The sequence below is a fragment of the Nerophis ophidion genome, linkage group LG16 (genome assembly GCF_033978795.1).
Source record: "Nerophis ophidion isolate RoL-2023_Sa linkage group LG16, RoL_Noph_v1.0, whole genome shotgun sequence".
Taxonomy (NCBI): Eukaryota; Metazoa; Chordata; class Actinopteri; order Syngnathiformes; family Syngnathidae; genus Nerophis; species Nerophis ophidion.
The window spans coordinates 20,156,632-20,180,733 of record NC_084626.1 but is presented as its reverse complement, the minus strand read 5'-3'; the positions used below and the strand labels follow the sequence as shown (position 1 = coordinate 20,180,733).

The 24,102-nt window shown below is 38.1% G+C and overlaps 1 protein-coding gene across 3 annotated transcripts in view; it reads right to left on the bottom strand.

Annotated features, from left to right (window-relative positions):
* The window catches only part of cacna2d2a (calcium channel, voltage-dependent, alpha 2/delta subunit 2a), a 553,278-nt gene that overhangs the window by 188,337 nt on the left and 340,839 nt on the right, over window positions 1-24,102 (bottom strand). For all 3 annotated transcript variants that reach the window (XM_061874585.1, XM_061874586.1, XM_061874587.1), the window contains one exon: window positions 8,581-8,719. In XM_061874585.1, the coding sequence (XP_061730569.1) occupies window positions 8,581-8,719 (139 nt within the window). The remainder of the gene's footprint in view (window positions 1-8,580; window positions 8,720-24,102) is intronic.

Below are 24,102 nucleotides of genomic sequence, written 5' to 3'. Positions count from 1 at the left end.
TGCTGTGGCAGTTCTCAAAAAAGTATTAGAAAGCAAGATGTTTGCCCATCCCTGACCTAGAGTATTCTCAAATAATGATAAGACCCGCTTTACTGTTTGAAGAGTGGAACTTTTTTCTTGGACAAACAAGACTATTCTTGTAAGAGTGACACTTTCGAGAGAAAAAAACCTGTTAAGAGTAAAACTTTTACTACAAAATATACTGTCATGACCTGTTGTACAGGTCATGGCTTTGGTTCTGAGTTTTTTATTATTCTTTATTCTTAAAATATATTTATTTTCTATTTCCGTTTTTGGCGCTCCTGCATTTGGTTGCTATAGGAGCGCTAATTGATGCACTCCTGTCTCTGATTAGTGATCAGGACGCTCAGCTTCCGCTGGTTGCTAATCAGAGAGTTTTATACACCCGTCTCACCCTGATTGCCTTTGCAAGTTCATTGTTCATTTTTGCCGCAAGTTATGGTTCAGCCTCTCTCCACGACAGTAAGTTTATTAAGCTCGCTCCTCATTACTCACTTTGTTTGCATTCTTTACTCAGTTAGCTTTTTTGTCAGCTTCGCAGCGATTTGCTGCTTGTATTTTGCCGTATATTGTTAAAGACTTCTGCTGCCTCCTGCCTTTCCTTGGGGAACACGACCCTCACCCAAACACAACACATACTTAATACGCATTTTTGTTGAAAATATTCAAAAGATTAAGTAGAAATTACAAATAATTTGTTACATTATCACATAAAGTAACAACTAGAAATGTCCGATAATATCTGACTGCCGATATTATCGTCCGACACATTCTTTAAAATGTAATGTCGTAAATTATCGTTATCGGTTTCAAAAAGTAAAATCTATGACTTTTTAAATCGCCGATGTACAGCGTGGTACATGGACATAGGGAGAAGTAGAGAGCGCCAATAAACCTTAAAGGCACTGCCTTTGCGTGCCAGCCCAATCACATTATATCTACGGCTTTTCACACACACACACAAGTGAATGTAAGGCATACTTGGTCAACAGCCATACAGGTCACACTGAGGGTGGCCGTATAAACAACTTTAACACTGTTACAAATATGTGCCACACTGTGAACCCACACCAAACAAGAATGACAAACACATTTCGGGAGAACATCCGCACTGTAACACAACATAAACACAACAGAACAAATACCCAGAACCCTTTGCAGCACTAACTCTTCCGGGACGCTACAATATACAACCCCCGCCACCCCATTCCCCACCTCAACCCTGCCCCCACACCCCAAACACCTCAACCTCCTCATGCTCTCTCAGGGAGAGCATGTCCCAAATTCCAAGCTGCTGTTTTGAGGCATGTTAAAAAAAATAATGCACTTTGTGACTTCAATAATAAATATGGCGGTGCCATATCTGTATTTTTTTCCATAACTTAAGTTGATTTATTTTGGAAAACCTTGTTATATTTTTTAATGCAACCAGCAGGGCATTACAACAAAAATAGGCATAATAATGTGTTAATTCCACGACTGTATGTATCGGTATCGGTTTCTATCGGAATCGCTAATTAAAAGTTGGACAATATCGGAATACCGGATATTGGCAAAAAAGCCATTACCGGACATCTCTAGTAACAACAACACTAGTTACTTTTTATTAAGATTACTTGAGAGGCGAATCAGTTTGTGCTTCAAAAAAGAAACATACAGCTTAATTTTTTGAGTACCTTTTTTTTAACAAAATGTACTTTTTTTTTCTACGAAATTATTTAAAAAATAAACTACTTTCTTGTTGAAAATATGTCTTAAAATTCATATTAGTTATGATAAAATAAAGTACAGTTTGAGTTAATTATTATAAAAGTAAAATATTTATTTTAAAAAAATATAATGCAACTTTATATTTCTACGAGTTTAACATATTTTACTCACTTCTTTGTTGAAAATATTACATTTATATGTAAATTAAAACAAAAAAGAGTCAAATTTGACTTTGTTCATATAAGAGTAACATGTTTTCCCTTAAAAAAGTTTGTTTAAAATTTTTTAAAGCGGTATAAAAATGAATGGATGGATAGTGTACATGCATTTTTTTACAATTATGGTTAGTTACATATACATATAAATAGGTTTATGATCCATCCATCCATTTCCTACTGCTAGTCCGAGTTAAATATAAACTACTTTTTTGTTGAAAATTGTTTGTAAAATGCAGATAAAGTTACATACAGTACATTTGATTTTATTATTTTAAGAGTAATATTTATTTTCTATCGAAGTCTTGTTCTTATAACTATAATACAATTTTATTTTGGAAAATATATATTTTTTTCTATAAGATTATTTAAAAATAACATACAACTTTCTGGTTGCATTCATATTTTTTTATTGATATATAAATTACAATAAAATGAGTAACATTCAACTTCGAATAGAATGATTAGATTTCCCTTCAAAGAGTCTCCTAAAAGTATAACAACTATTTTTGAAAGTATGACTTTTTTTCTATGAATTTATTGAAAAAACAGTTAGTTGAAAATGCATTAAATAAAATCCTAAATAAGTTCAATTACATTGGAAAACACGATTTGTGTTCATCTCAATATGTCAACAATAGTATTATTCGCGAATATAATTCAGTTTATTCTTGTAAGTTCATGACTTTATTATCTATACTTATAGTGCTATTTAACTTTTCCTTGCATCTCCAGTACTCCTTATAGAAAAATAATTAGCAGATTTGGCAACAACGTGACTTTTAAATTCCACCTGCCTGGGAGATAAGCACCTGTGTTCTTTTTGTTGTTGTTGTTTTTATATTACCTTGCTGAACATATTGTAAAAGCACAGGAGTATTTTGCACAGCGCCCTAATAGAGTTGGCACTAAATGAGCAGAAGGCCTGAAGGGAGCAAAGCTGGTTCAACATTTCCTGCTAAAGAGCGCTGCTGAGCGGCGTACTTGCCGTGTGTTGACGGCAGCACCTTCAATCAAAAGTGGTTTCTCCTCTGACTCATATCTTCAGCGGACTGAAGCCGAGCTGCCACAAAATGGCTGCGGGAACAATGTGCAGTTCTGATTGCTTTATTGTCAGTAAGCCGCGGCCTTTGACACGTCTGCCTGCACGCCGGCCGTCTTATTTTGACAAGATTTGTCTGGAGACACAGCTGGGGGGGCTTTGTTCCAGAGATGTGTGTACTGCAGGTTCCCGCTGCACAAAGACGGAAAAGAGCACCGCCAGAGCAGAGAATGGCTGTCTTCTGACACAAAGCACACAAGTTGATAATAAGCGTGTGGAAGCAGAGTCTCACACGCTAAACATGTTGTCTTTTGTGGCTTTGCAGCTGCACGGTTACAGTTAAGGGGAATGGGCGACATGTTCAGTCTATGCATGTTCAAACCCCGGGCGAGTCATACCAAAGACTATAAAAAATAGGACCCATTACCTCCCTGTTTGACACTCAGCATCATGGGTTGGAATTGGGGGTTAAATAACCATAAATAATTCCTGGGCGCGGCCACCACTGCTGCTCACTGCTCCCCTCACCTCCCAGGGGTTGATCAAGGGTGATGGGTCAATTGCAGAAAATAATTTCACCCTGAGTGTATGTGTGACTATCAGTTGTACTTTAACTTAACTTGGTATAAATGTGACTTAGCATCATGCTAGTATGCTAGAGTGCATACTTATGTGCAGTACATACTCTACAAACACACATCTATAAACTGTACATGCATTTATGCATCTACTGTATTAACAGTGAGGCACCATCCAAACAATAACCATCTCCAGTTGTTATTGAGGTGAATTATACCGTATACAATTTTCTCATATGGTGAGCTAGCATGTGTTTGTTGTATTTGGTCACAGACTCCTTTAGAAGTTTATTACACTAAAGACATATGCCCTTAGATAACTTCAAATGTGCAGAAGTCCATCACAGCTCGTCCTAAGAGTGGGGGCTTTCGCTCCCAGGACATTAGGGAATTTAAAGGAAAGCAGCAGTTGGATTTCAGGAGAGATAATAGAAACATTAGCAATATCTGGTAGGAAGACCCCACAGATAGGAGTAGAGGATTAGGGGTTGGAGGTCACCCGACTCAAACTGATCGAAGGAATAATGTCAAGGAAAGATTGACTGGCCAGACTGACGGGCACCAAGGCTAGAACCACAAAGAGTAAGAGTCTTTGTGTAAAAAGGTATTTAAAGGACAGTTGTCCGAGAGGATATCTGAAGACAGTAATCAGGCCCCCTCTTTCTCCTGGAAACTGCAGCTCCAGTCGGAGGTTCGCTGAAACAAATAAAGCTTTTTATTCGACGATTCCTCGCTGGCGTCACCTTGGCTCATCACCCATCACATGGCCATCAAATATACAACATTAGCCAGTAAATAATATTTGGTAGCCTGTAGGTAGTATTTTTTTTTTATAATATCTGGGACCTTGTAGCATTTAACTAATAACATGTGAGAAATGTCTTTACTATACTATTTGTAACATTGTAGCATGTAACTTAGTAGCTTGTAGGTAGTAATTATTTACAAATATTTTTAACTTTGTAGCATGTAACTTAGGAGCTTGTTGGTAATATTTTATTGCAAATATATGGAACGCTGTAGCATGTAACTAGTACTATGTAGGTAGTATATTGTCTTACTAATATATGGAAGTTTGTTGCATGTAACTAGTATTGTATTACTAATATGGAGCTAGTAACATGTCAATATTATGTTGTTACTAGTATTTGGAGATAAATACCCTGTAACTAGCAAAATGCAATTAGTATATGAAAACAAGTTGGATTTAACTAGTAACATTATGCAACTGGTATATGGAAATAAGTAAAATGTAACTGGTAACATGAAACTAGTATATGCAAACAGGTTGGATGTAACAAGTACCATGATGCATCTAGTATTGTAAGTAATAACATGTAGGTAGTACTTTGTTACTAGTATCTGGAAATAATTGAATGAAAACTAGTAGCATGTAACTAGTGACATGTTGTTAATATTTTGTTACTAGTATCTGGAAATAAGTAGCATGTAGCAAGAAGTATGTAGGTAGTATATTTTATTACTAATATATGGAAGTTTGTTGCATGCAACTAGTAGCATGTACAGTAGGTATTATTTTGTTACTATCTGGAACTTTGTAGCATGTATCTAGTAGCATGTAAAGACGGCGTGGCGCAGTGGGAGAGTGGCCGTGCGCAACCCGAGGGTCACTGGTTCAAATCCCACCTAGAACCAACCTCGTCACGTCCGTTGTGTCCTGAGCAAGACACTTCACCCTTGCTCCTGATGGTTGCTGGTTGGCGCCTTGCATGGCAGCTCCCTCCATCAGTGTGTGAATGTGTGTGTGAATGGGTAAATGTGGAAATAGTGTCAAAGCGCTTTGAGTACCTTGAAGGTAGAAAAGCGCTATACAAGTACAACCCATTTATTTATTTAATATGGAGCTATAGTAACATGTCTATAGTATTTTGTTACTAGTATTATGGAAATAAAGAGCATGTAACTGGTAACATGCAACTAGTACATGAAAACAGGTTGGATGCAACTAGTAACATGATGCAACTAGTATATGGAAATAAGTAGCATGTAACTAGTAACATGCAACTAGTATATAAAACAGGTTGGATGTAACTAGTAACATGATGCAACTAGTATATGGAAATATGTAGCATGTAACTAGTAACATGTAGGTGGTACTTTGTCACAAGTATCTGGAAAAAATTGCATGCAAGCTAGTAGCATGTAACTTGTGACATGTAGTTAATATTTAGTTACTGGTATCTGGAAATAAGTAGCATGTAAATTATGCAATGTATTTAGTAATATTTAGTTAGTATTATGTTGCTAGTGTCTGGGAATGAGTACCATGTAAAGAGCTTATGTATTATTTTACAAGTATCTAGAAATAAATGACTAGTAAATTACAACTAGCAGTAAATAATGCATGTACTGTTTTGTTATAAGTATCTGGAAATAATTGCATGTACCTAGTAGCATGTGTATGGTAACATGTAGTTAGTATTGTATTACAAGTACGTGGAAATAAGTACCGTGTAAATAATAGCATATAACTAGTCACATATACATAGTATTTTGTTACTAGTATCTGGAAATACAACAAGTAGCACTTAACTAGTGACATTACACAGTATTTTGTTACCAATATCTGGAAATACAGAAAGTAGCATGAAAATAGAAGCCTGTAACTATAGTAGCATGAGTATAGTAAAAGGTCGTTAGCGTTGTATTACAAGTGTGTGGAAATAAGTACCGTGTGAATAATAGCATATAACCAGTCATTTGTAGTTAGTATTTTGTTACTAGTATCCGAAAATATAGTAAGTAGCATGTAACCAGAAGCATTACAAAGTATTTTTTTTTACTAATATCTGGAAATACAGTTAGTAGCATGAACACAGTAGCATGTAACTAGTAGCATTACACAGTATTTTGTTACTAGTACCTGGAAATACAGTAAGTAGCATGAATATAGTAGCATGTAACTAATAGCATTAAACAGTAGTTTATTTTTTACTATTATCTGGAAATACAATAAGTAGCATGAAAATAGCAGCGTATGTAACTTGTAGCATTACACAGTATTTTTTTTTTTTACTAGTATCTGGAAATACAGTAAGTAGCATGGAAACAGTAGCCTGTAACTATAGTAGCATGTATAGTAACATGTAGTTAGCATTGTATTACAAGTACCGTATTTCCATGAATTGCCGCAGGGCATATAGTATGCGCCTGTTTGAATTACTGCCGGGTCAAACTCGGTTCCCAAAATAATAAGCGCATGCTTAGTATTACCGCCTGGTCAAACTCGTGACGTCACGAGTGACACTTCCCCTGTCATCATTTTCAAAATTGAGGAGGCTGATTTCGGTAATTTGAAATCGCATAAAGGGAAGAAGATTAAGAGCTATTCAGTAGGATTTAAGGTCCAAGCTTACATCACACTCAAATTTTTACTGCATACTTTTGGTAAGTGCCGGAGTGAGAAGAGGTTGTAAAATGATGCATGCTTACTTTTATCGCATGCCTTTGGTAAGCGCAGGAGTGAGAAGAGGTTTTAAATTAATTAGCGCCCCGGCGGCAATTGAAGGAAATATGGTATGTGGAAATAAGTACCGTGTAAATAATAGCATATACTGTAAATAGTCAAATGTAGTTAGTAGGAGTGTTGGAAAAAATCGATTCGAATACGAATCAAATCGAATATGTTGTGCGATTCAGAATCAATTCTCATTTTTTAAAAATCGATAAAAAAAAAAAAAATTTAATCAATCCAACAAAACAATACAAAGCAATATCATAACAATGCAATCCAATTCCAAAACCAAGCCTGATCCAGCAAATCTTAAAACTACAATAAAGACACAAACACGACACAGAACAAACCAAAAGTGGTGAAACAAAAATGAATATTATCAACAACAGTATCAATATTAGTTATAATTTCAGCATAGCAGTGATTAAAAATCCCTCATTGACATTATCATTTGACATTTATAAAAATAAGAAAAAGAACAATAGTGTCACAGTGGCTTACACTTGCATCGCATCTCATAAGCTTGACAACACACTGTGTCCAATGTTTTCACAAAGATAAAATAAGTCATATTTTTGGTTCGTTTAATAGTTAAAACAAATATACATTATTGCAATCAGTTGACAAAACATTGTCGTTTACAATTATAAAAGTTAAAAAAACAAATCTGCTAGCTGTCAGCAGACTGGGGTAGATCCTGCTGAAATAATATGTATTGAATGAATACAGAATCGTTTTGAATCGGAAAAACATCGTTTTTGAATCGAGAATCGAATCAAATCGTGACCCCAAGAATCGATATTGAATCGAATCGTGGGACACCCAAAGATTCACAGACCTAGTAGTTAGTATTTTGTTACTAGTATCCGGAAAAACAGTAAGTAGCATTACAAAGTATTTTGTTACTATTATCTGGAAATACAGTAAGTAGCATGAACATATATAGCATGTAACTAGTAACATTACACAGTATTTTGTTACTAGTATCTGGAAACACAGTTGTAAAGTGAAGTGAATTATATTAATATAGCGCTTTTTCTCTAGTGACTCCAAGCGCTTTACATAGTGAAACCCAATAGCTAAGTTACATTTAAACCATTGTGGGTGGCACTGGGAGCAGGTGGGCAAAGTGTCTTGCCCAAGGACACAACGGCAGTGACTAGGATGGCGGATCGGGGATCGAACCTGCAACCCTCAAGTTGCAGGCACGGCCGCTCTACCAACCGAGCTATAACGCCCCTAAAGTAATAAGTAATCAGTAAGTAGCGTGATAATAGTAGCATGTAACTAGTAGCATTACACAGTATTTTTTACTAGTATCTGGAAAAACAGTAAGTAGCATGAGAATGGTAGCATGTAACGAGTAACGTGAAACTGGTAACATTGGTAGTGTCGTGCAGGTGGGTGCACAGGTGAACAAGTCTACATGATGAGGAGCATCATGTCTCTTAGCTCCGACACAGTACAACAATTTCACATATACAAACTGAAGTTAGCAATGATGCTAACAACAAAGGCAAGTGTGTTTTCTTCACTTACAGCCTTTGTAGATGTCGGTTGGAATCTGAACGGCGCTGGAAGAGTAGTTGACTTTGTTTTTGAAGTTCGGATCGTCCACAAACTCCAACTCTACGGAGGACGCGCTTTCCAGGGGATTCTCTTCTTCTCCATCCTCTGTCTGCACTCACACAGCAAGGAGATGAATCAAATAGTTTAGATAGAAGAAAAGTAAATCATGCAAAAACGCAAACATGTGTATAGCTTGGTGACACAAAGACATCAGTCAGGAATGTTGCGAATTGTCAATAGCGGTGTTGATTCTTCTTAGTGGTTGTAATGTTTTTGCTTGCGACGCTCAAGAAGTCTCCGTGTTAGAGCAGGGAAACAACAACATCATGTGAGGTGGATTCATGTTGGGGTCTTTGTCAATAAAATAAAGGTGTTTGCTGAATCTTCAAAGTTCCAACACTCTGATTCGTTTGTGTCATTGTTTCTAATGATTGTTCTTCTTACTGTACGTGTTATCCACATGCACACGTCTGCATCTTGACATGAAAACGTTATTTCTTCAATGGGCTTTGAACATTGTAAAAGAAAGTCAGAACCTTTTACAGTAAAAAAAAAATGGCTCCTCAGTCACCAGACATCACTGTAATAATAACAGTGGTACAGTTTTGTATTTAAAGTAATTTAGTTTAAAACAAAAACATTATATATATATATATATATATATATGTTGGAAAAAATCGATTCGAATACAATTCTCATTTAAAAAAAAATATATATATCTTTTTTATTAATCCAACAAACCAATACACAGCAATACCATAACAATGCAATCCAATTCCAAAACCAAACCTGACCCAGCAACACTCAGGATTGCAATAAACAGAGCAATTGAGAAGACACAAACATGACACAGAACAAACCAAAAGTAGTGAGACAAAAATAAATATTATCAACAACAGTATCAATATTAGTTATAATTTCAGCATAGCAGTGATTAAAAATCCCTCATTGACATTATCATTAGACATTTATGAAAAAAAAAAAAGAACAATAGTGTCACAGTGGCTTACACTTGCATCGCATCTCATAAGCTTGACAACACACTGTGTCCAATGTTTTCAAAAAGATAAAATAAGTCATATTTTTGGTCCGTTTAATAGTTGAAACAAATTTAAATTTTTACAATCAGTTGATAAAACATTGTTCTTTACAATTATAAAAGCTTTTTAAAAAAAAATCTACTGCTCTGCTAGCATGTCAGCAGACTGGGGTAGATCCTGCTGAAATCCTATGTATTGAATGAACACAGAATCGCTTTGAATCGGAAAAATATCGTTTTTGAATCGAGAATCGCGTTGAATCGAAAAAAATCGATATATAATGTTTGGTTTCGGAATTGGATTGCATTGTTATGGCATTGCTGTGTATTGTTTTGTTGGATTGATAAAAATAAAAAAAATTGATAAAAAACATATTGATTTAAAAATAAAAAAAGAGAATTGATTCTGTATCGCACAACGTGAACGTGGTGATTCAAATTTTAATCGATTTTTTCCCACAACCCTAATTTACATATGCATATAAATTGTTTTTTTTCCTTTGTATTATTCTTTTTAATGAATTAAGTAACATTTATGACAACCTTTTCCCAAAACACAATATAGAAAGTGAGATATAACAGGATAATGCATACATTTATCATTTGTTTTCAACATGGTTCCAAAAAAGTGGGACCCCAAAAATTTACTGTGGGACCCCATTTTTATGTCTTTTGAAAATTCCTAGCGCCGACATTGATGGAGTATTGGTGCAAGCAAAACAGCAGCAGGTGGCTGTGGCCCGCGGGCCGGTTCTAATACTAATCAAATGTCATCCCGGGGGCCATAGATCATTAATTCGTGGTCCGGTTTCTGGCCCGCGGGCTTGTATGATCAGAAACAGATGGGCGATCATACATTTTGGATACATATTATCTAATAGGATGTGGGCGTGGCATGGCGCCAACACTGTGATCAGATAGTTTGCCACAAAACACAACATGTTTATAACTCGACTCCACAAGTTCTGATACTGACCCTAAATGGTAGAACTTATGCTGATGACACCGTGAAGTGCTCCATGGATCAGTACCTGTTTATAGCCATTCCAAGTAGGCGGACTCTAGCGACAAAATCAGATTTTTTTAATTTAGATGATCGGATGTTCTTCCCAACTGACATGAATGAGGCTTAAAGGTCCAGATCTGATCATGCCTGGATGTTAATTTCAACACTACCCTTGCCCCTCCAGATGCTCCGATTTTCCCAACGCGTTTGATGGTGTTTTGGGGTGTTGGAAGGGACGCAACTTTATGACTATTGTGACACCATTATCGCCCCCTTGTGGTGAAAAATTAAAACTGTCATAATTTCGTTGTACATGCTCCAATCTTTCTGAACATTTTTGATGGTGTGTCCATACTTGCCAACCTTGAGGCCTCAGAATTCGGGAGATTTGGGGGGCGGGGTTTGTTGGCAACAAGGGTGGATATTGTAGCTTCACGGAAGAGTTAGTGCTGCAAGGGCATTCGGGTATTTTTTATGTTGTGTTTATGTTGTGTTACGGTGCGGATGTTCTCCCGAAATGTGTTTGTTATTATTGTTTGGTGTGGGTTCACAGCGTGGCACATATTTGTAACAGTCTTAAAGTTCTGTATACGGCCACCCTCAGCGTGACCTGTATCGAATAGAATAGAATAGAATAGAAAGTACTTTATTGATCCCTGGGAAAATTCAGCACCACTGTATGGCTGTTGATCAAGTATGCGTTGAATTCACTTATGAGTGTGTGTAAAAGCCACATTTATTGTGTGATTGGATCGACACGCTGTTTGTATGGAGGAAAAGCGAATGTGGCGACAGGTTGTAGAGGACACTTAAAGCAGTGCCTTTAAGGCTCGCCCCCAATATTGTTGTCCGGGTGGAAATCGGGAAAAATTTGGGATAATGGTTGCCCAGGGAGATTTTCGGTAGGGGCACTGAATCGTGAGGGTTAGCAAGTATGAGTGTGTTGGGTTGTTGGGTGGGGCGTAAGTGCATGACTACTTCAGCACCTTTATTTCCACCTTGTTGTGAAAAACTATACCAGTAAAAATGTCCTTACACATGCTGTGTTTTTCCTGAAATTTTTGATGGTGGGTCGGAGTATTGGGTGCCATGCAAGGGCAACACGGCCACTGGTGGGCTATCAGGGACAGCAAGGCTTTCTTTGCAGACCTCATATAACCAGAAATCATGATCATAATTAAAGATATCCATCCATCCATCCATCCATTTCTACCGCTTATTCCCTTTGGGATCGCGGGGGGCGCTGGTGCCTATCTCAGCTACAATCGAGCGGAAGGCGGTCGTACACCCTGGACAAGTCGCCACCTCATCACAGGGCCAACACAGAGAGACAGACAACATTCACACTCACATTCACATTCACACACTAGGGCCAATTTAGTGTTGCCAATCAACCTATCCCCAGGTGCATGTCTTTGAAAGTGGGAGGAAGCCGGAGTACCCGGAAGGAACCCACGCATTCACGGGGAGGACATGCAAACTCCACACAGAAAGATCCCCAGCCTGGGATTGAACCCAGGACTACTCATGAGCTTCGTATTGTGAGGCAGACGCACTAACCACTCTGCCACCGTGAAGCCCTAATTAAAGATATAAGTAATTTTAATTTAATTTCTCTAAATATCTAAACGAGTTTGTATTCTCTCCATGTCATACTATGCGCCTTCCAGTGCTGTTTTTTTTAGGTTAGAGTTTGTATCCAATCAGAATTCAGCTAGCTTATGTCACCATGCTGTCCGAAAATCAACAATGCAGGCGTGCACTGTAACTGTTTTAACACATACAGGTGATAGACTATTGCCATAGCCAATCAGATTACGAGTTGTTGTCAGAAAGGCCTTCTAGCTGGCCCTGACATTTACGCGTCCTGTGATTACTCACTTGGGAGTCCCAAGTGAGTATCCAATGATTTTACATTTACAGTAATGCTCTGTAAAAAACAATGATCGCCAAAATGTTATCGTATATAAAAATAACAGATGTATAATTTTTCCATTGACAGTAATTCGGTGTAAAAACCACCATAAATTTCCATACAAATTCTGGCGCATGAGCCAGTTTTTACCGTAAAGTCTACATTTACATTTTTTTTTTATAGTGTATATACATTATATTAAGCAGCACGGGCTGATTGGATGCGACGTGACCAAGCTTCTTGTTTGTTTTGGGCTTCATGAAATCAAAAGTGCTTGTCCAAGGCTGGAAGTGATTGATGGGCTCGCTTTAATTGACAATTAAAATGCAATTACAAGCTGTTGTTGGGACCAGCCAGGCTGCTCAGTAAATAAAGTCACCCCAAGAAAGCACGACCAAGACCGCTGCTACACTTACAACATACTGTATGACATCACCAGCCTGCAAAATGTAAAGGGACGTCGGTTATTAGCCGCCATAAAACCAAAAAAAAAAAGAATGATGCTGGCTGTTTAGTAAATGAATAGCTTCATGACTTTCTAAGGGTTTAAACAGAGCTGAGCTGTTTGTTGATGATTTTTATGAGCCCTTTTTCATTCTTCTTTCTGAAGAACCCAATCATAATTAACACAGGCACTTTCTAATTAGGAAGTGAATAAAATCAGGCAGCAAAGACGGATTGCTTCATTTTTCTTCTACCATCCACACCTGTTTTGCGACGTTCATTAGCCAATTTGTTCCCTCTTATCTTGACGCTCCCTTGCTTTAATTAATGGCTGCAGAGGCCAGAGATGACATTTGGAAGATTCTTTTCCTTCCTGCCTTCAGCTAACAGGGGTTAACCTCAAGTGTGTTGCATACTGTACGACAGTCCTGTGCATGCATGTGTGTGTGTGTGTGTGTGTGTATGGTTGTGAGATGAATACAGGAAAGAAATATCAGGGGGAAACAATTGCTCTTAGTCTTTTTAAATATATGCTATTTGGATGGTTTGGACCAGGGGTGTCAAAATCATTTTAGATCGGGGGCCACATGGAGAAAAATCTACTCCCAAGTGAGCCAGACCGGTAAAATCATGGCGTGATAACTTAAAAATAAATACAACTTCAGATTTGTTTGTTTTTTGTTTAAAAATAGAACAAGCACATTCTGAAAATGTACAAATCATAATGTTGTTGGGTTTTTTTTACACCTATATGTTGCGGTTAATAGTATTTTATCCTTATTTGTCATAATTTACATTTTATTTTAATTGGATTAATTAAATGTAAGACATGCACCTGGGGATAGGTTGATTGGCAACACTAAATTGGCCCTAGTGTGTGAATGTGAGTGTGAATGTTGTCTGTCTATCTGTGTTGGCCCTGCGATGAGGTGGCGACTTGTCCAGGGTGTACCCCGCCTTCCGCCCGATTGTAGCTGAGATAGGCGCCAGCGCCCCCCGTGACCCCGAAAGGGAATAAGCGGTAGAAAATGGATGGATGGATGGATGGATAAATGTAATGTTCATCAAATAAATAAATAAATGGGTAAATAGCGCTTTTCTATCTTCAAGGTACTCAAAGCGCTTCGACACTACTTCCACATTCACCCATTCACACAATGATGGAGGGAGCTGCCATGCAAGGCGCTAACCAGCACCCATCAGGAACAAGGGTGAAGTGTCTTGCTCAAGGACACAACGGACGTGACGAGGTTGGTACTAGGTGGTGGATTGAACCTGGCACCTTCGGGTTGCGCACTCTGCCACTGCGCCACGCCGTCCCATCAGTCAACTCATTTGTGTTAATTTTCAATCTATCGAGATAAAAAAAAATATGGGACAAGCGGTAGAAAACGGATGGATGGATATCCCTAAAAAAATTACAGTATGTTATTTGTGTAGATTGATCCTTTTCCTCAACTGACATATGTAGCATCATCTACAAAGACACAAAGCATTGCTATTGCGACATCCAGTGGACACATTTAGAACAGCAGTTGCTTTCATTCAAAAATGTCCTGTTAATTTTTATACTTAAAGGCCTACTGAAATTAGGTTTTCTCTTTTTTTCTTTTTCTAACGGGGATAGCAGGTCCATTCTATGTGTCATACTTGATCATTTTGCGATATTGCCATATTTTTGCTGAAAGGATTTAGTAGAGAACATCCACGATAAAGTTTGCAACTTTCGGTGCTAAGACAAATGCCCTGCTTCTACCCGAAGTCGCAGACGATGACGTCGCAAGTGTGGGGTTCTACTCACATATTCACATTGTTTATAATGGGAGACTCCAACAGAAAACGACAATTTCCCCATTAATTTGATCGAGGATGAAAGATTCGTGTTTGAGGATATTGATAGCGACGGGCTAGAAAAAAACAAAAAAACCGCGATTGTAATTGGGACGGATTCCGATGTTTTTAGACACATTTAGTAGGATAATTCTGGGAAATCCCTTATCTTTCTATTGTGTTGCTGGTTGTTTTAGTGAATTAAATAGTACCTGATAGTCGGAAGGGTGTCTCCACGGGTGTCTTGACGCGCAGTGTCTCAGGGGAGTCGACGGCAGATATGGACGGCACAAGCTCAGCCTTTATCCGGTAAGAACTGACTTTTTAACCACAATTTTCTCACCGAAACCTGCTGGTTGACATTCTGTCGTGTTTCATGTTTGTTTGACCGCGCTCTGATCCATAGTAAATTTTCACCTCCAGGAATTTTAAACAAGGAATCACCGTGTGTTTTTGTGGCTAAGGGCTAAAGCTTCCCAACTCCATCTTGCTACTTTGACTTCTCCAATATTAATTGAACAAATTGCAAAAGATTCAGCAACACAGATTTTCAAAATACTGTGTAATTATGCCGTTAAAGCAGATGACATTTAGCTGTGTGTGTGCGCAGCGCTCATACTTCCTAAAAACCCGTGACGTCTTGCGTACACGTCATCATTACACGACGTTTTCAAGACAAAACTCCTGGGAAATTTAAAATTGCAATTTAGTAAACTAAAAAGGCCGTATTGGAATGTGTTGCAATGTTAATATTTCATCATTGATATATAAACTATCAGACTGCGTGGTGGGTAGTAGTGGGTTTCAGTAGGTCTTTACACTCATCTCGCGGGCCGGATAAAACATGTTGGCGGGCCTGATCCGGCCCGCGGCCGTACCTTTGACACCCCTGATTTAAACTACTATTTCAAACATGTATGCTATTACAAATGATGTATTATACAGTTTACACATTTACATTTCTCTTTACAACTTGTTCGAAAAGGAGTAGGAAGAAGCCAAGCTTATTTAATCCTACAATCCTCCAATTCATAACAATTTTGTGACACATATTCACTTCCTGTCATCCTTTTGTGACATAATGTATATCAATGAATACAACAGAGCTTTTAATAATAGTTAAGTCAGTTATGGTTCACAGATGAGATGAATGATATCTCATTTTCAAAAAGTTTCAAGATGTTTTTCCTTGTACTTTGTAAATACTTTTAGTTTGAACAGCCTCTTGAACTGGATCATTTTAGTACATTGTTTAACTTCTTTGTTTAATCCAAAATCATACCAAAGACTATAAAATTGGGACCCATTACCTCCCTGCTTGGCACTCAGCATCAAGGGTTGGAATTGGGGGTTAAATCACCAAAAATTATTCCCGGGTGTGGGCACCGCTGCTGCTCACTGCTCCCCTCACCTCCCAGGGGGTGATCAAGGGTGAAGGGTCAAATGCAGAGAATAATTTCTCCACACCTAGTGTGTGTGTGATAATCATAGGTACTTTAAGTTTTTAACTTAAATTCCAAAATTTAATTCCACAAACTGAAGGCTTTAAGTGTTGTCATGCATACAAATGTTTTTAATTTGATTTTGTATTCCTCCTCTTTTGTTGAGAATAATTGTTGTACATTCTTGGGTAGCAGGTTATAGTTTGCTTTTTACATAATTTTAGCTGTTTGCAAATACACCAAATAATTGAATTTCAATATGTTTATTAAATAAAGGGTTTGTACGTCCTCTATATCCAATATTATGTATTATTCTAACTGTTCTTTTTTTTTTTAGCAGGGTTAGTGAATAAAGTGTACTTTTTAGTTGTTTCCCCATTGTCAACTGCAAGGACGATGAAAAGTAGCACAGATTTATTCAAATGTGTCTGAATAATTAAAGTTGAAATGTAATTAAATTCAAAGTAATGCAGTGAAAGTTGTTCCAGCAGCGGTGTGGCGATAGGCCATCATCATGGTTTGGTACACACTGTGCACTAACTCTGTTTTAATTTATTTTGGGTACTGTAAAATAAGCCCCCGGGGTTTAAAGTGCAGCCTTATATGCAGCCTGCAGCTAAATTTTTTAATGGCCTGCTGCATAAAAAAAAAGTAGGAATCAAAGAGTAAACCCGTGTAAAATAATGAGAAAAAAGGTCAAACGCAGGCTGTCTTTTTGATATTCAATAATATGCAGTGCATTCGTCCCTAACCACAATATTTCAGCTTCACTATATTGCAGATTTTGTAAAAGCACATTCTACATATTTGGGACATACATAAAGGGTTAAATAACATCTTATTTATGACTTTTATGTACAGAGATGCAATAATTATTTAAATCGTTTGAAAAAGCTTTGATTTCTTTGAACAAGCTTCGAACAAACTAATGAATATAATACTTGATAACTAAATAGTAGAACATAGATGGATGGATGATTTATGATACAATTATGGTACGGGTACCAAAATGTATTTCGATACTTTTTGGTACGCAATTTTCTAAATAAAGGAGACCTTAAAAAATTGCATTATTGGGTTTATTTTAACAAAACACCTTGGAGTACATTACACATATGTTTCTTATTGCAAGTTTGTCCTCAAATAAAATAGTGAAAATACCAGACAACGTGTCTTTTAGTAATAAGTAAACAAACAAAGGCTCTTAATTAGTCAGCTGACGTTTGTGGTAATATATTGTGTCATTTATTATTCTATTATTTTGTCAACATTATTAAGGACAAGTGGTAGAAAATTAATTATTAATCTATTTATTCATTTACTGTTAATAGCTGCTTACTTTCTCTTTCAACATGTTCCATCTACACTTCTGTTAAAATGTAATAATCACTTTTTCTTCTGTTATTTGTTACTTTACATTGGATTTGCATAATATCACAAATTTAACTATCAATCCAATACCAAGTAGTTCCAGGATCATACATTGGTCATATTCAAAGTCCTCATGTTTCCTGAGTTTATAAAAATAATATCAACTAAAAAAACACGAAAAAAGATGTTGTGATGCTTATAAACGTCGATTTAATAATAGTAGTATCGACTAGATACGCTCTTGTACTTGATATCATTACAGAGGATGTCAGGTGTAGAGCCACCAATGGCGTTTGTTTACATTTAGGTACGGCGTCATTAGCGGTGACGGTGGTGAGCAGTGAAGCATGTTTAGCTTTTCCTCGTCCTGCAGGGATGATAATTGTAAGAAACTTACTTCTGAGTTGAGGCGAGGATTAGTGATTTAGAAGAAGCTAAATCACTGCAGACTGGGGCTGTATGTTAGCCGCAAGCTAGCTAACCATTTCTTAAACCAGTGGTTCACAATCTTTTTTCAGTGATGTACCCCCTGTGAACATTTTTTTAATTCAAGTACCCCCTAATCAGAGCAAAGCATTTTTGGTTGAAAAAAGAGATAAAGAAGTAAAATACAGCACTATGTCATCAGTTTCTGATTTATTAAATTGTATAACAGTGCAAAATATTGCTCATTTGTAGTGGTTTTGGAAAAAAATATATAAAAATAACTAAAAACTTGTTTAAAAATAAACAAGTGATTCCATTATAAATAAAGATTTCTACACATAGAAGTAATCATCAACTTAAAGTGCCCTCTTTGGGGATTGTAATAGAGATCCATCTGGATTCATCAACTTAATTTGAAACATTTCTTCACAAAAAAAGAAATCTTTAACATCAATATTTATGGAACATGTCCACAAAAAATCTAGCTGTCAACACTGAATATTGTGTTGTTCTTTTTTTTTTACAGTTGAACTTACATTCATATTTTGTTGAAGTATTGTTCAATAAATATATTTCTAAAAGATTTTTGAATTGTTGCTATTTTTAGAATATAAAAAAAAAAATTCACATACCCTTTGGCATACCTTTAAGTACCACCAGGGGTACGCGTATCCCCATTTGAGAAACACTGTCTTAAACCACCTCTTTCTGAGGGTGTTTCAGTGTTATAACTTCACCTTTATCTTTAGTTTTTAAGCCAAAATGTGCCCATTCTTCCTTTTCTGTCTCCACTCTGTGTCTGCTTGTAAGCGCCCCGTGATTGTGCACTGCCGAACATGCTCCTCTGCTTGTAAACCAGCAATGACACGACGTGACGATGACGGGTGGGGTGGGTGTTGATGGTGGTGGTGGACCGGTACATTTTTAGAGGCGGTATAGTACCGAACATGATTCATTAGTATCGCGGTACTACACTACCTACGTCCAAAGGCAAAACCTAGTATCTCACTTCTAGCTGATTTTGAGAAAACAAAGGAAAAACAATCTATCTTGATGCTGTCTTACAAAAATCTACAAAGTCATCAAACCTATAGATGTTTTCTTGAGCTTTCATTTTCTTGCCGATTGAGCCATGGATTGAATCTGCTCTCATGAACGTGTGCCCTTTCTCCAGATATTTTATCACAATCTCGGGTGGGCCCCATTCTGCGTTTGCACATTGGGCAAGAGCCGTGTACAGCGTCCAGTTTGTATTTTGACCTCCACAGTTATCTGCCCAGAAGAGTATGCAAGGGGAAGAATCAAGAACAATAAATTTAATGAAGGTGCTTGCAACGTCCTGGGCTAATCTTCCAAATATCCCCTCGTGCCATAATATCACATAATCAGGTTGACCGTCGGCCCCCATTCGTGCAAATGTCTCATTAAAGACGATAAGGCGACTGACAAAGAAGCTCCGATTGGTCCCTTGAGATACTAGGTTTTTCTTTTGTATCTACGCGGTTATGTGGCAGTTGCTAGGTCCTGCCATGCGCGTAACAGCTTACTTACGGAACAAATTACAATATCGACTACACTAATGTAAAGCATATCACCTAGGAACTCCAAAATTATTATCAGCTCAGTTTTGACCAAAATTTAGTTACTGGGTTTTGCCTTTGGACGGGAGACTAATACTGGTATACCGTACAACCCTAATATGTATTACATTGCAGTATATGTCTTATTTATTAATCAAGAGGGACTTAGCCCTCCTGATTAAGGGTAAGTAGCAAATCTTGCCACTATCTTCAACGCGACAATCGAATTGAGCAATTTTAGGCAGAACAATTTCCTTATAGACTTTTTCTTCAACTCTTGCTTGCCTCATCAATGCCACATCTCCAGATTTGTGAGACTTTGACGTAAGACAACGGTGGGACGTAGCAGGACGAAGCACGCCATTAATGCCAAATGATTCCCATCACCTCCCAGGGGGTGATCAAGGGTGATGGGTCAAATGCAGAGAATAATTTCGCCACACCTAGTGTGTGTGTGTGTGTGTGTGACAATCATTGGTACTTTAACTTTAACAAGACTGCAATCAGATATCAGCATCTGTCTTTGTTGCTACGTGGAGATTAACTCTGCTGATTCACCTTTAACATCATCAGCTCCACATGACAATGATGAGCAGTATGGAATGATAATGCAGGACACGCAATGCCAAAACACGGCGAATGGTCGTAGCCGCGACTGTCAAGTTGACCAACTTTTTTGCAGAAAAACTTACACCTGTTGTTTCAGTACATGGACGCCCTGTTCAAACTTAGAGGAATTACCCAGGATGTGGTGAAGTATTTCCACACAGTGGCCAGGTATCAATAATAATCCTACTTTTGTCTACCACGGTTAGGCCTGGGAATTAGCCGCAATAAGCGAGCGATGACACTCATCCATCAACTTGGGTCTATGTAAGTAACTGAAAAGACTTGTAAATATTGTATGAAAAACAATATGATAGAATGTAGTACAAACAACTACAGTAGCTTTCTGAAGTAATGTAATATTAATGTCCATTATTTACCTTGGTGAGTGGACTTCTACTGTTTATCATTCCAATTGCTCCCCCTTCAAAAACACCATCAGCAGCTTCTCCATATTTTCACAATGTAAATTGCGCTGAGTCGCCAGAGAAAAGCGCTATATAAATATAATTCACTTCGTCTCTGTCGTTTCCACCTTTGGAACTAGGGCTGGGCGATATATCGATTTACAAGATATATCACGGGTTTGTCTCAGCGCGATAAGGAAAATGACTATATCGTGATATTTGAGTATACGTTCTCACGCAGTTGCTTTTGGCTTCGCGCATTACATTGCAGGCTCTTCTCGCTCTTTCCTGTCTGACCTTCTAACAGACAAGCAGGCGCACCTTCTTACACACGTCACATAGTGTCACGTAATACGTCACATACGTATACGCCCTCACAGAGCAGAGAGGTAGCAGCATGGGTAGCTGTGATAGTGGGAGTGCGAGTGGTAATACGAGAAAAAAAAGTTACGAATGAAGGAAGAATTAATCCCCAAGTAAAACAGCAGGGGGGTCCATCGTCTGGCGGTGGTTTGGCTTCAAGTGGGAATATGTCGAAGTCGAGTGTGGGGCAAAAGTGTTTCTACCAAAAGTAGCATTACTGCTAATATGTAGCATCATTTGAAAAGTCACCTGCTAGAAAATGAAGAGTGTTTACTCCACATGTCAACATCTCCGTTCGGTGCCACACACCCACACCATCAAAATGCCGAGGCAAACATTTCCAGATCAACACCGTATGAAAAAAATAGTCAACAACAGAATTTAATAACGTCCATAGTAACCTACCATATAGCGAAGGACCAACACTTTTTGATTTCTTATTATGCAGCTCATTTTTATTTGACACTTAAAATGTCCCTGACAATCTTGCTCTTTCTGTTTTGGAAATGACATGAACGTTTGTACCTTTGCTAAATAACTGTTTAATAAATACAGTTTTCGTCATTTGAGTTAGTTATGATTTCCTTCTCTGCATGAAAGTTTAAAATGATCATATATCAATGCAGTATGAAGAATATTTTTTTTATGTAGACACATAGAATCATCATTCTGCTTTGATTATACGTATCAAGTGTCAATTCAAGGCCAAGGCAAAATATCGAGATATATATCGAGTATTGCAATACGGCCTAAAAATATGGAAATTTTAAAAAAAGGCCATATCGCTCAGCCCTAATTGCAACAGTTTGTGCAAATGCTTCACCAAGTCAGCAAGCTACACACTGTCATGTTTTTGATGATTTTTTTCTTTAATTCATTGAATATAATCCACTTCTTCCGTCCTTCATACTCACTTTATATCTTCCCATGCTTCCAAAAACAAAGTTATGTCCATGTCTGGCCTTAATTAAATGCTAAGATCGGATGGTTTGGTTGAATCATACGGGCTTGCTGTGACATACATTAGCTTTAAGGGATTGCCAAGCACATGTGTGTTAGTTGAAAAAACATGGCAGCCATCAAACTAAACACCTGCGGGGAGTTATAACACACTAACAAGCGTGGTAGAAATACTTGGTAGTTATTTTCCATTAAAACATTTTTGTATGGTATGATTATCACGCTCTTTTCTGAGCTGCCACCTTATTGTGGTGGAGTTTGCGTGTCCCAATGATCCGAGGAGCTATGTTGACCAGGGGCTTCTGTGCCCCCTAATAGGGTCTCCCAAGACAAAAAGGTCCAAGGTGAGGGATCAGACTAATAGCAGATCAAACACTATAGTTAGATCACATTCCTCAGCCTTCCCGATAAGGTCTATTCTGGAGAGGAGGCGACACCAGATAGTCGAACCTCGGATTCAGGAAGAGCAGTGTAGATTTCGTCCTGGTCGTGGAACTGTGGACCAGCTCTAAACTCTCGACAGGGTTCTTGAGGGTGCATGGGAGGTTGCCCAACCAGTCTACATGTGCTTTGTGGACTTGCAGAAGTCATTTGACCGTGTCCCTCGGGAAATCTTGTGGGTAGTGCTGAGAGAGTACGGGGGTATCGGACTGTCTGATTGTGGCGGACCTGTATAATTGGTGTCAGATCTTGGTCCACATTGCCAGCAGTAAGTCGGACCCGTTTCCAGTGAGGGTTGGACTCCGCCAAGGCTGCCCTTTGTCACGATTCTGTTCATAACTTTCATGGGCAGGCGTCGAGGGGACCCGGTTTGGTGGCTCCAGGATTAGGTCTCATCTTTTTGCAGATTATGTGGTCCTGCTGGCTTCATCTGGCCAGAATCTTCAGCTCTCACTGAATCGGTTCGCAGCCGAGTGTTAAGCAACTGGAATGAGAATCAGCACCTCCATGGCTGAGTCCATCGTTCTCGTCTGGAATAGGATGGAGTGCAATCTCCGGGTTGGGGAAAAAAATCTTGCTCCAAGTGGAAGAGATCAAGTACCTAGAAGTCTTGTTCACTAGTGAGGGAAGAGTGGATCGTGAGGTCGACAGGCGGATTGGTGCGGTTTCTTCAGTAATGCAGACACAGTATCGATCTGTTGTGGTGAAGAAGGAGCTGAGCCAGAAGGCAAAGCTCTCAATTTACCGGTTGATCTATGTCCCCATCCTCACCTATGGTCATGAGCTTTGGGTTATGACCGAAAGGACAAGATCAAGGGTACAAGCGGCCGAAACGAGTTTCTGCTGTCGAGTGGCGGGGCTCTCCCAAAGAGAGGGTGAGAAACTCTGTCATCTGGGAGGCGCTCAAAGTAAAGCCACTGCTCCTCCCGGCTGTCCTGGAAACGCCTCCGGATGGCTGCGGGGAGTGAAATATGGGCTTCTGTACTTAGGCTGCTGCCCCCGCGACCCAACTTTGTATAAGCGGAAGATAATGGATGTATGTGTGGATGATTAACATTATTTAGTGCGCTGTTCGGCAGAGGCCATGTTGGTGCCGCAACTAGTTTGATCTCAAAGGAAGGCATTATTATTTCGGTACTTTTCTAAATAAAGGAGACCACAAAAACATTTCATTATTGGCTTTGTTTTTACAAAAAATCATTGGGTACATCAAACATATGTTTCTTATTACAGTTATGTCCTTAAATAAAATAGTGAACATACAAAACAATTTGTCTTTTTGTAGTAAGTAAACAAACAAAGGCTCCTAATTAGTCTGCTGACATATGCAGTAACATATTGTGTCATGTATCATTAAATTATTTTGTTAACATTATTAAGGAAAAGTGGTAGAAAATGAATTATTAACCTACTTGTTCATTTACTGTTAATATCTGCTTACTTTCTCAATAAACATGTTCTATCTAGACATCTGTTCAAATGTAATATTCACTTGTTCTTCTGTTGTTTGAGACTTTACATTAGTTTTAGATGATACCAAAAATTGGGTATCAATCCTGTCAGGCTTGCCCCTGAAAGTTTGGTTGTGTTTTACTTTTTCATCCGTGTTGGTTGTAATTCCTGTCAGCACTCTTGTTTTGGTTCTGTTTCCTGTTTGTCTCC